This window comes from Mirounga angustirostris, unplaced genomic scaffold, assembly GCF_029215605.1.
Source record: "Mirounga angustirostris isolate CCGP_5_RB_7025 unplaced genomic scaffold, mMirAng1.0.hap1 SCAF_14, whole genome shotgun sequence".
Lineage (NCBI taxonomy): Eukaryota > Metazoa > Chordata > Mammalia > Carnivora > Phocidae > Mirounga > Mirounga angustirostris.
Window position 1 is genome coordinate 18163559 of NW_026991722.1, and position 14102 is coordinate 18177660.

At 36.8% G+C, this 14102-nt stretch overlaps 1 protein-coding gene across 2 annotated transcripts in view; it reads right to left on the bottom strand.

The window, feature by feature from the left end:
• Nucleotides 1-14102, bottom strand: part of WDR7 (WD repeat domain 7) — a 359672-nt gene that overhangs the window by 134815 nt on the left and 210755 nt on the right. For both annotated transcript variants that reach the window (XM_045886644.3, XM_045886643.3), the window contains one exon: nucleotides 10586-10807. In XM_045886644.3, coding sequence (XP_045742600.1) covers nucleotides 10586-10807 — 222 coding nt within the window. The remainder of the gene's footprint in view (nucleotides 1-10585; nucleotides 10808-14102) is intronic.

Genomic DNA, 14102 nt, shown 5'->3' on the forward strand with positions numbered 1-14102 from the left:
AAGTTCAGTAAAGAAAACAACAAAGATCTTGTTGGTGTTTTGTTTGGAATGGTATGAATTTATAAAAATTGCCATTCTGATTATATTGAGTACTCCAATCCATAAAACTATCTCCTTATTTACTTAGGTCTTTAAAAAGGCTTTTTAATAAAATTAATTTTTTTCTATAAAAGTCTTGCATATTCTTTAAGTTAATGCCTAGGTATTTTATATTTTTACAGTACTTCATAGGTTGACTTTTTTATAATTTTATACTTCAAAAGACTATAAATTAGGATTAAAAGGGTTAATATTTGTAAAGTCTAAAATAGTGACTGGTATATGTGTTTATTGAATAAAACAAAATAAATCTAATATTCCATTTATCTCTGGTATGTTAATTTTAGAATACTTTTGACTAGCTATTAAAAGAATGATGTTGAGATTTTTTATTGTGTTTATGTGAGATTTACCATATTAATTTGGGAATAACAGATATTCACCACATGGAATCATCCATCGAAGCACTACATATTCAAATTTTTATTTCCCTCCGTAAAATATTATAATTTCCTCCATATTTCTTAAATTTATTCTTAGCTCTGGGACTTCCTTTAGATGCCATAATTATTGAGATTTTAATATTTTAATTTAAAATGTAAACATTACACGAATACCCATTCACTCTTAAAAAAAGATCTTTTAAACAAACAAGTGTTTCTAGTAAATCCCCCAATTCCTTTAATTATTGGGTAAGTTGGGTATTTTTTGGCATCTACATTCTTTCTATGCTAAATGCCTAACAGCAGTCTTACTCAGGCTGGTTGGTTTGTTTTTTCCTCCTGGCTTCTGGGGTCTTATATAGTTTGATGCGTCTTTTAAAAAAATCTTTATTTTCTACATTTTCTATTTTGTTCACTAGTAGAAAACCTACTGAATTTTGAGTATTTGTCTTGTTGATTAACCATCTGGATACCCTTGAGTGATAGGATCTATTTCTGGTTTTAAAAGCATTACTACTGGGTCGCCTGGGTGGTTCAGTCAGTTAATCATCTGCCTTCCACTCAGGTCATGATCTCAGGGTCCTGGGATCCAGCCCTGCCCCACTGGGTCACCCTCCTCTGGCTCTGTGCTCAGTGGGGAGTCTGCCTGTCCCTCTGCTCCCCCCCCATCTGTGTTCTCTTGCTCTCTCTCAAATAAATAAAATCTTTTTTAAAAAAAAGTAAATAAAAGCATTACTACCATGTCTACTATGTTAAAAAGCTACTAGAAGGGGGATAAGGGTAGAAGCTGGAAGGCTTGGCAGTAACCTTATGAGAAATGAAGTTAGTCAACCAGGGTGATAAAGGTAGTAAGAAGAAGCTGAATTTTTTATGTATTTTAAAGGCAGAGTCAGTAACATTCCTGATGGATTCGATGTTTGTTTGTTTTGTTTTGTTTGTTTGTTTGTTTTGTTTGTTTGTTTTGTAGAGACTAGCCCTGTCTTTGACAGTTTCTCTTTGCAGATACAATGTGATTCCAAATTTCAACTTCTAAATCACACAAAAATCAGTGCTACTGTACTTTAAGTAGTGTTAAGAGCCCAGGCAGCCACCAAGCCACCGCTATGGAGCCCCAGGGCGCTGCAGAACATAATTTGAAAACCGAGAGCAGAAGGAAAGAACTTTGTATTTATTGATTTCGTACAAGCATTCAGGTCCTCTTGTGGCCTGGGTGGCACCAAAAAGTTCAGCAGCTCGTGCTGTATGGTCACAGATGCCAAAGCGTCAAGCAGTAACATAGACCTAGGCATCCGCCCATTTAATAGAGTCCTAGAAGTTGTGTGTTCTAAGGACATGGCAGGGAATCTCCAGATAAGTGCACAAGACATTTCTGTTTACTTCTTACTGTTAAATGTTTTTGTTCACTTCTTCCTAAAAGGCTTTTTTTTAAGGGGGGGAGGGGCAGAGGGAGACAGAATCTTAAGCAGGTTCCACAACTAGACCACGCTTGATCTCACAACCCTGAGGTGAAATCAAGAGTCTGGTGCTTAACCAACTGAGCCAGCCAGGTGCCCCTTACTGAAAGGCTTTATGAGAGAACTGTCACAACTTCTGCAGCCTGTGTGTGTGTGTGTGTGTGCGCGCCCACGCATTTTTTAAAGTAATCTCTGCGCCCAACGTGGGGCTCAAACTCATGAACCTGATATCAGTAATCACATGCTCTACTGACTGAGCCAGCCAGGAGCCCCCAAGTTCTGCAGATTTTGAAGGGATGAGATGTTCTCCATTGTCCCTTTCTGATATCAGATTGTTTGAACTTACAGAATTAAATATATTAATTACAGTGACACTGAAATGCACATATTATTAAGACACACAAATGTGAAAAAACCATTCTGCAGAGCTATCAGAAAACTTCAGGTCAAGGTTATTTAAAAACTAGAATGTCCTATGCAAAAAGAAAAAAGGGGGGTTGCCACTGGCAATACAATGCTAATACTTGTCACTGCATCTACTACTCAGGCAGCCCAGTGATAAGAAATCAGGAAGTTAAAAATTGAAATAAAAACTGAATTTAGGTCATTAATATATACATTAGATGGTTGTCAGGGTCTTATGCCAATGTTACATTATATTCTAGACCAAAAAATTGTCATAATGCCTTTGTACTATATTCCTAGAAGGATACAGATCTCAAACTACCACAGATGTTACATTTAGCTACTGAAATAAATTCAACATAATACATGTCCACAAAGCTAGATATGTGTAGAGAATGAATTTTACAGAAACAACTGTAGCCTGGTAAGTTGATATGAGGTACCCATAAGGAAGGATGGTAGAAAAATACTCTATAAAGATGCTCAGCTTCTATATATAAGACTGATGAATCACTGACCTCTACCTCTGAAACTAATAATACATTATATGTTAATTAATTGAACTAAATAAAAAAATAAAGATGACCAGCTTCAAACATATGGCATGGCTATGGACTACTGGGGCCTATAGGAGCAGACAGAAAAATGGCATAGAGCAATCAAAATCAAATCAAATCAAATCAAATCAAAACAATCAAATCAAAATCAATCAAAATGGCATAGAGCAATCAAAATAAGATAGTCAAGTTCACATGGCAGCAATAAACACAAGCACTCTATAGTAATAATAATAAAGTAATAATTCCATAGAACCCTGTAATTTTGATAGAAGTGGCCTTAGAAATAACCTTGTCCAATTTACCTGTTCTATGGAAGAGGAATCTAAAACAAAGTAGTGAATTAACCAAAAAACAACTGCAAATTAACATTCTGCATGGAGCACTGGGTGTTATGCACAAACAATGAATTATGGAACACTTCATCTAAAACTAATGATGTAATGTATGGGGATTAACATAAGAATAAAAAAATAAAGAAAAAAAAGAAATAAAAAACAAAACAAAACAACAACTGCAAATTAAAGTTATTTTTGGATAACAAGGATGGCACTACATCACCAAACAGTCTATAATGAAAGTGTCAGATCTCAGTTAAAAAATGATAAAGCTGTTACACAACATAAATTATTTACAAGAAACAAAGGAGTAGTGAAAATTTCCATTTGATCTTAGTTTGTTGATGTGGTTAAAACAGGAAACAAAGTGATAAGCATATAGAAATTTATCCCATTACAAATAAATAATTACAAAAATACTCAGTGTTTTATTTAAACATGTATATAATAATGTGGCCAAAGAACAGTGTATTTTTACATAAATCCTCTAGGAACTAATAGGCTTTACCGAAACAGAATCAGCATGTGTTGTAGAACAGAATTTCCTGGGCTTTGGGGGGAAAAATGCATCCGGATTCAAATCCCTTACAAGACAGATAATTTAAAGAAGTTGCTAATTTTTTGTAACAGTTCACTCATATAGAAAATGTTGATAGTAATACCTATCTCATAAGGTTCTTAAGAAGATTTTTTAAAGTAGTATATACACTATAAATGTCCTAGCAAACAGCTCAGCTGTTTTCTTTCCTTATTCTTCTATAAGCATTTCTTGTAACATTAACATATACTAACATTCAGCTAAAACTTAAATGCTGGGCACTTTTCTAGGTGCTTTGCATACACTCATTTACCTAATCCTCACAATAACTCTGTGAGGTAGGTGCTATTACTATCCCCATTTTTAAGTTAAAGAAACTGAGCCAGGAAGCATTTAAGGCTATACAGCTACTGAGTGGAAATGTCAAGATTCCACCCCAAGCAATCCAGAATAATAAAATTCCAATAAAAAAGCTGAACTACCTAAAGAATTAGCTCGAGAGTAATATAAATGTCACTTATTCGCTCAGATCAGTTCCCATTATCTCTTCCATTTTAAACATAAAGAAAATTATAATATATATTGTGCATTAAGGTAGTTTAATGACCAGAACTACCACAGAACACTCAATTTAAAATAACTAAAGGATTCCCTATTCTAATGGGTGTCTCTACTCTGGCTACACATGAGAATTACATGTGCAGTTTTAAAAATCAAACAGACACCCAAACCCCACCCCTGATTTTCTGAATAAGAACTCCAGGGTACAGATCATTTTAAAACACTCTACGTAAGATTTTAGCGCACAGGCAGAGCAAAGAATTCCTTTTCTAAACACAGAAGGTGTTCTGGCAATGCAAGACAAGTGGCATCCGGAACCAGGATGATTTCAAAGGTAAAATTCCACATGAGAAGCGGGGTTAAAGAATATGAAATGCTGAGTCAGTGCAATGAGAAGGATGAATGAATGAGGTGGACAGTGGAGTAAGAACACAGGAAGGCAGGAAAAGCAGGGAAAACACAAGAGCAGGGAAAGCAAACACAAATGCAGTAGCTCAGCCAGCAACACTGCTTGTGAACAGTGAAAATACCCATTTTTTGTCATTGCTTATCCTTGTAAATGGCATGATGTGTTCCTCATCATTGTTGCTACTTTTATTCATTACGTGCAAATACCACTAGTTTTGTAATTAATTGCAATTCAGTGACTTTGTCCTAATCTTGCTGATAGAACATTTGAGATTTGGCTTAACTTTCTTACCTTAAAATTTAGGAAATAAATTCATTACAAAATCAACCTCAACCAATACTAATATATTCATCAAATATACATGCATGGTTAGAAAGCACATGAAGTACTGGAGAAACATTTTCATGACAGTAGGTTACAACAAAATAAAATGAAACATAGTACATTGTGCCAGGAAGTATAAAACTCTAAAATATAAGTTTCATAGAATTAAAACATTCCTAAAGTAGCGTCTGAGGCCTCTTTCCATTTGGTGGTATTACAGCTAAACAGATAATCAAGATGAATATAACTCTGTTGTTTTAAAAATTATAATAACAGATAAGCAACTTGTTCCAACAAACTCTTAGAGTTCTTATCCATTTTTATTTTAGTGACTTTTTTTGAGAATTGAAACTGTGGATCTTTTTCCCAGAACAGACACACAAATCACAGAAACACCGCATTTTCCAAAATGTAACATCAGAGAAATCATAAACCTTGGCCAGCTGAAGAATCCGGCATTACAGGATTTCTAAAGACCCACTGTGGGAGAAGATTCATTTTCTCGCCTCGAAATATTTCACACTATAGATGCAAGCCATTTCATAAGTCTGGAGATGTCGATTTTGTACATGTTTATATCTCCAGGGCACCAGCACATCCCCAATGGATGAGTCAACAGATGTTCATATTTACAGGTGACCTGGTACTTGCTGACGTCCCCCTCTTTTTTGGAGTACCGCTCCTGAATCTTACTTGCTTATAACATAAGACAACTATGTGAAATGGTGAAAAGGACCTGATTTAAAGTTGCAAAATAGGTATTCAAGTCCAGGCTTAGCAGAAGCATCTTAATACATTTAACCTATGCCCTCAATTTACTGTCTACATGAGGAAAGTTTAATCTCACAAAGCTCTGGTGAGCATTGGGCAAATGTTCAGGTTCCTCCTCTGTTAAATGTTAACAGTAAGGATTAGAAGATTAAATAAGATACTATACAGGGGTGCCTGGGGGGCTCAGTCGGTTAAGCGTCTGCCTTCAGCCCAGGTCATGATCCCGGGGCCCTGGGATCGAGCCCCGCATCGGGCTCCCTGCTCACTGGGGAGCCTGCTTCTCCCTCTCCCTGCAGCTCCCCCTGCTTGTGTACTCTCTGTCAAATAAATAAAGTCTTAAAAAAAATAAGATACTATACGTAAAGGACACAGCAAAATGCCTGGCACAGAGCAAATGCTCAATAATCAGCTATTATTAATGTGCCTCCTCTTGTGCTCGGTGCTGGATAAAACAGCTGTCTTATAAAACAGCAGGTTATAAGAGATATGCAAGGAGTTGAGTAAAAAGTGTGTTCAATGAATGGTAGTCCCTCTTTCCATTTCTGATACAGAAGAGGGAACTGGGACACACACGAGTCAGTGACATGCTGAATGGAAGCCTGGAGAGGCTGTCCATCTCCTCCCCTCCACAACAGAAGTACTCATCTGCCCCCAAGCTCGTGGGGGTGTCGTGGCTGACAAGTTTCAGCTGAGTCTCTCTGTAGGGTTTGTGCTAGGATGGAGAGCTGCTCATCTAAGGTCATACCCCCTATCCAGGGCACCGCGCTGAATGTACAACACAGGGATATGAAGGCTAAGCCCTTTGCCCCAATTCAAGGACAACTTTGAAGAGCAATCCCAGTTCCAGAGTTCCCTGGGATAAACTGAAGCTTTCTAAGCAAGTGAAATGCTATTCAATGTTTCCCTCTGCCCAATCCTGCTTCTTTCACTCCCTAAAAGTACTGATCCCAAGAATACTCCTGCACACAAATCTGAGAGTCCACTGCCTAGGGAAATGGCTTATGCTACTTGTCCAAAGTCAAAAAGCTAATGAAAGGTCAAATGGGATTTACTACAGATGTGCCAGCATAATTCCACAATTATAAAATGAGGAAGAAGAGACCAAATGAAAGAATGAACCAGGGGTCCCTGGGTGGTACAGTTGGTTAATCGTCCAACTCTTGGTTTCAGCTCAGGTCATGATCTCAGGATAGTGAGATTGAGCCCCGCATCGGATTCTGCACTCAGCCTGGAGTCTGTTTGAGATTCTCTCTCCCTCTCTCCCTCCTACTCGTGCTCTCTCTCTAAAATAAACAAATCTTAAAAAAAAAAAAAAAGAATGAAGCAAAAGACCTATAGACAACATTATAAATGCTACCCTAAAATATCCTAAGAGTGTCTCATTTGTGGATCAAAATAAAAATGAAGAGTGATCTCTATTGAAGTTGAGTTGAAATAAGAGAGTGTCCATCCCTACAAGAAGAGGAAGATGAAAAGGTCATGAAGGTGAATTTCCTGGGATGCTCTCTATTTCACTTCAGAAGCAGAGACTAACTGGACCAAAAGGGGTTTTGAAGACAGAATAGTTCTTTATTTTATACAAGAAGAAACTGCAACTCAGACTGAGGGTACACAGAAAGAGTGGCCTAGTGTAGGCTTTTTAAATTTCCAGAGTCCTTCAGCTTTGTCTTCAATGTGTGATTTTGACATTTTATGTAAAGTGTACCTCCCACAAAAGATTCATATATATTCAAATATATGCATGAAATGCATTATGAAACTACGCATGACTTTTGAACTAGGCATCAGTGTCACTCTTCCCTCCTATCAAGGTGGATAACTGGGAACTGACTACATTATAAGTATTCACAGAACAGAATGGCTTTACAAGGAAGGTTAGAATTCACTATCTATACCTCTGGCTACATTAGCAATTAACTTTCATCAAATACTGTATCTTAATGGCCTTATCTCAAAATGAGGATAATAATTATTATCTCATTCAATAGGATGCCATGAAGACTAAATATTTAATGGTCGCAATGCATTCTAAATGCCACATAAACAAATAACATAGCAATACATACAGTGACTTCTAGCAGGTTAACATTGTAGCAGTTAACCTGTTATGTGTAATTTAATATTACACATAACTGATCAAAAAGAGCCTAAGAAAGGCACAAATACATTTAGACATCTGTTTCCAAACACGAGAGCAAGATTTAAACTGATAAATATTTTATATTATTAAAATAAAATAAGGTAACCACAGTAAGTGAGGAAAATATCAAGAACATTTTACACTTTTTTTTTTTTAAAGATTTTATTTATTTATTCGAAAGAGAGAGAGATAGCGAGAGGGAGAGAGAGCACGAGCAGGGGAAGAGGGAGAAGCAGGCTCCCCACCGAGCAGGAAGCCTGATGCGGGGCCCGATCCCAGGACACTGGGATCATGACCTGAGCCGAAGGCAGACGCTTAACCAACTGAGCCACCCAGGCGCCCCATTTTACACATTTTAAACTGGTTCTAAAAAGTACTGTATCATTCGTTTTTAATTTTTTTTAAATTTTTTCAAGTAGGCTGCATGACATGAGGCTCGAACTCACAACCCTGAGATCAAAACCCAAGCTAAGAACAAGAGTCGGACACTTAACTGATTGAGCCACCCAGGCACCCCGGATTTCTCACATTTAAAGAAAAGTCTGTCATGTATTATTTTTTTTTGGATGATGGTGGATATCAAGTAGTTATGGTAAATATTCTATTGCATATATTTATAAGAACAGTATTTTATTTTTAAATGTCAATATTCACACTATCCTCCAAATTACATCTTTTGCAAACGTTTAAACTTACTAATGAAAAGTTTTAGCTGTTAACATAAAAACATGTGAGGAATCAGATATTTCTTGATCCTCATTAGAGAGATGGTAAGCAAAAAAAAAAAAAATTGAAAGTCACCAGACTACTGAATCAGGCCAAAGTTTCATTAACCTCTAATATTCTAATGTCAAGATTCTACGTAAGAAGCTGCATACATAAATCCTAGGGTGTCTACACTGGCATAGAGAGGTGAGCCTTCTGTAGAGTGCGTGAGATTTGAGCAGGGTTTTATGCCTGAAAGGCAGGGAACCTGCAGAACCTGAGAAAAGATAAAGATGCTAGAGGTAAGATGGAGGGGCTGCACCGGGCAGGCCTGCACCAGAGAGGGAGAGCAGATGTACACAGTGGAAAATGCAAAGGGCATGGGTTTTCAGGTCCCAAGAAGCTTGAGTTCAAGTTGAGATTTTACTACATTTTGGCTGAGCTACTTTGAAGAAGTCTTAATTTCTCTTTTAAGGATCAAATGAGGGGACAGAAAACTCTTCTTAAATTATGAACTAATAGCACAGGTTAGTCAGTAAGCCCTTCTCAAGGAGGAGCCATTAAACACTAGCAGTGTGTGGAATGGTCAAAGCACCAGCTCTGGCACCAAAAGACTGTGTTGAAACAAAACCTGCCATTTCCTTAAGGAATGATCTCAGCCAGGGTCACCAAACCTCTCTGTGCCCAGTTAGCCTTATGTGTCAAATAGAGATAACTAAGGTGCCCAATTTATAGGGTTATTATGAAGATTAAGTGAGTTAATGTATGTAAAAGAGCTTAAAATCGTGTTCAAAGAATTATTTATTGCTGTTGGTGGTGGTATTGTCATTATTACTCTCTGATTCTCAATGTCAAATAGGGATCAGGAGAATACCAATGACTAATAAGTATTTGATTAAGAATCTTAAAAAAAAGGGGCGCCTGGGTGGCTCAGTTGGTTAAGCAACTGCCTTCGGCTCAGGTCATGATCCTGGAGTCCCGGGATCGAGTCCCGCATCGGGCTCCCTGCTCAGCGGGGGGGTGTGCTTCTCCCTCTGACCCTCCCCCCTCTCATGTGCTCTCTCTCTCTCATTCTCTCTCTCAAATAAATAAATAAAATCTTAAAAAAAAAAAAAAAAAAAGAGAAGCAGGGGTGGGGACAGGCAGCTAAATCTATAGGAGGGTTTTAATAATAAAAGCTACTAATACGGCTCCATGATTCCACAGCAGAAGTATGTGACAATGAGCCAGGGAAGTTTCCTGCTGTTGTAACTAGCAAAGTAACACATCATATATCTTTTTCCCTTGCTAAAGGGCCCAAAACCCCAAAGCGCATTGCAATTTGTTCTATAAAGAATACTTTGTGATATATTCAGTGGGACTATATTTGGTCCTTATAATGACAGAACTTGTTAGAAATAATTTTGCAATATGGTAGGAATATTTTGACCTTACCTAAAGGAGTTCTAACACTGAACTACCAGAAGACATTATAAAATACCCGTAACCTGTATTAACATACCAAGCACAGAATACAAGGCAGCAGGACCACACAAGCTCTCTGAATTCTGACTGTAACTAATCCATCCCCGCTCCTGACTTTTCAAACCACATTCAGGACATAAAGCATAGTTTTATAGAAATTATTTTAGAAATTAGATGTTTGCGCTAAAATCCTGACTGAAATGTGCAAACACAAAGATCAGAAATGTGTTAAGAAAAGCATTTTCAAGATCATGTTTTAAATCTTAAAAAGTTTGGGTACTACAACCAAAGGGTGATGTACCAGACAGACTGTACTGCTTCCTGACTGCATGTCAGCATTCTGTTGAGGCTAAAACTCAGCATATGTATTCTGAGGTTTTGTTAACAAAAAATATGTATTGAAACTAAAAATCAGCATTAGGAATTTTATAACTTACAAGTATGTCTGGCCAGCGAGTAGTTGGATCCACCACTAGTCAAGCCAAATCCCTCAGGAATTTGACTAGAGCTTCGAGGTCTGGTCAACAATTTAGGAGGTTCAATTTCAGCACCAAATTCAGCTCCTATTACTCCTAGTAAAACAATAGCAGTAGCTTGCTTCCGTCTTTCCTCATAAGATGTGGAAATCTTTTTCATTTGTGGGATACTTGATAAGCAACCTGAAAACCAAAACATTTAAAAAAATATCAATACACAAAAGACATAAAATAATAAAAAAAATTTCAAGATTACTCTTTCAGGAAAGAACAGTCTTTTCAACAAATGGCACTGAGGTGACTGGTTATCCAACTGCAAAAGGATGAATTTGGGCTTCCACATTTCACTACACAAAAAAATCAACTCAAAATAGATTCACAGTACTAGTAGATGTAAAAGCCAAAACAAAATAATTTGCAGAAGAAAACAGAGAGATGTAACTTCATGATCTTGGGGTAGGCAATGATTTCGTAGATAAGATACCAAAAGCAGAAGCAATTTAAAAAATTTCTTTAATTGGATTTCATTGATATTACGAACTTTTACACTTAAAATGACAGATTCAAGAAAGTAAAAAGACCATGCAGAAACTCAAAGAAAATACTGTCAATGATATATCTATAAAGGATTGTATCCAGAATATATGAGGAACTCTTACAACTCAATAATAAAAAAGCACAACTTTTAAAATGGGTAAACACTTTGAACAGATATTCGACATATGATGATATATGAATGGCCAATATGCATATCAAAGATCCTTAACATCACTGGTCATTAGGAAAATGCAAATCAAAACCATAATGAGATACCACTTTGCATCCACTAGAATGGCTGCAATAAAAAGGATTATAAAATGTGCTGTCAAGTATGAACAGAAAATGAATGCAGTGCAGGTAGAAATGTAAAAAGGTACAACTACTTTAGAAAACAGTTTGGCAGTTACTTACTCAGTTTGGTTTTCTATTTCTTCCTGAGTCATTTCTTTCTTTCTTTCTTTTTTTTTTTTTTAAAGATTTTATTTATTTATTTGGCAGAGAAAGGCACAGCGAGGGAGGGAACACAAGCAGGGGGAGTGGGAGAAACAGGCTTCCTGTGGAGCAGGGCGCCCGATGCAGGGCTTGATCCCAGGACCCTGGGATCATGACCCAAGCTGAAGGCAGACGCCTAATGACTGAGCCACCCAGGTGCCCATTCTTGAGTCATTTCTGATAGCTTGCAGTTTTAAAGGGATTACCTATTTAATCTGAGTTTTTTTAATTTATTGGTGTGAGATTATTTGCAGTATTCTCTATGATGAAAGTATTTCAAATGTATCATTGCTATGGATCCTTCTAAATATTATTTGTGCCTTCTCTAATATTACTTTTCATGCTTTTCTTGATCAGTTTTGCTAGAAATATATATTTTACTAGATTTAAAAAAAAATACTTTGGTGGAGCACCTGGGTGGCTCAGTTGGTTGCGCATCTGACTCTCGGTTTCAGTTCAGGTCATGATCTCAGGGTCATGAGATCAAGCCCCTGTATTAGGCTCCACACTCAGCAGGCAGTCTGCTTGAGATTCTTTCTCCCTCTGCCCATGACCCACCACCCCCGCACACTCTTTCTCTAAAATTAAAAAAATAAAATAAGTACTCTGGTTTTGATCTTATTTCATTTCTTTCTATTTTACCAACTTCGTTGTTATTTTTATTATTTCTCCTTCTACTTTATGTTTTCTATCAGTTCTTTTTGTTTCTAGGTTTATTTATTTATTTATCTTTAAGTAAACTCTACACCCAACAGGCTTGAATTCATAACCCAGAGATCAAGAGTTGCATTCTCCACCCACTGAGTCATCTAAGCACCCCTGTTTTGTTTCTAGGTTCTTAGGATAAACACAACTCACTTATTTTCATAACCTATTATGGTTTACGTTGCCACAGAGTTAACATCCATTTTCCTCTCCTTTAATAACACAACTTCAATTTTAACTGAGTAGTGATATACTCACATACTTTCAGGGTCCTTTCAAGAAATGGCAAAGCCATAGCCTAGCTCCTGGCTTTAAGCTTTATTCATGATATATTTTAAGTCCTCTTTAGCTCACAGGAGCCAAAAGCATACTTCTGGAAAGGAGCTAAGGGTTTCAGCCCAGATCATTTCTATTTTATTACTTGTCCACAGAGATATCTATCTTTCTGGAGACTAGCTATGTCTCTTCAGGTTTTCTGTTTGTATATTTTATCCATCATGGCTATATATTTGGTACAGAGAAATTTAAAAAGTGAACTTCTGGAAACATGTTCATTGGAGGTCAGCTTTCTAGTCTTTCTAGTCATCCATCCAGCTTCTCTGAGCCCTTTCAGTACTTTGTCTCTATATTAATTAAATCAATATAGCAAAGGGCCCTCAGAGCTCAGTATGCCAACTAAGAAATTAACAGCAGGGACCTCTGAATGCTTTTAGATGTTTTGTTTTATTTTGTCTCTTCATTTGTCATTCTATACTAACTGGAGGTAAGGCAAGGGAATGACAACACAAGAGGCTACAGGGGTATCACCAAATCAAGAGAGACTTTTGCAGGGCAAGCTGAAGACTTTTAACTTTTGGTTAATGGTAAGGTATTGAATAATTTTGTATAAGGTGGCGCTATCAGATTTATTCACTGTTAGAAAGATCATGATAGTGGCAGTAGGATGGCAGATTATGAAGTAAAACAAGATATATCTAGTAGAACCAAAAGAAGACTCCTGCAATGATCAGGTGAAAAAAAGTAAGTACCAGTGGTGGTAGAAATTCATTCATTCTGACATCAGTTACTCGGTCTCAATATAAGAACTGAAGATCTGGTGTGTTCATGGCATTATACTAGACGTGAAAAGAGATGTGAAAAGCAAGTTCACTGTCCTCTTTGAACTTAAAGGCTACTAAATAAGAATCAGAAATAGGTTACAGAATCAATGAGAAGATTATGAACTGAGAGAATGGTATGTTTAAGAACCTAAAGCATGAAGTAATTTGTTGACTTCTATTTCAAGGAGAGGTAATTGGGTTGGAAGCCTAGGAGGTGAGAGAAAGATAGAAAACAGGCAAGGAGGCAGGCAAGGGCCAGACCGCAGATGGCATCACAGATCCTATTCACATTTCAATTCTTATCCTATAAAAAATAGGAAGATACTCAAGGTAGGATTTAAGCCAGAGAATGATATAATTAGATTTAGGAGTTCAGAAGGATATCGTAGAAATCAAAGTGAGAGATTAAGATTAGTTTGGTATGGGGATGTAAATAGGAGATGCAGAGAAGTGGATATCTTTAAGGTCCATGGTGAATCCTGGGTTAAGTTGATGGAAACATTGCAGATTTTAGATGTCATGCCTCAAGTTCTTAACAAAATTAACTAAGATAAAATCAGAACAAAAAGTAAAATAGTAAAAATTAGTAATAATTTTAGCAAAAGTTAACTAAAACAAGAATAAAACAAAGCAAAAGAAAC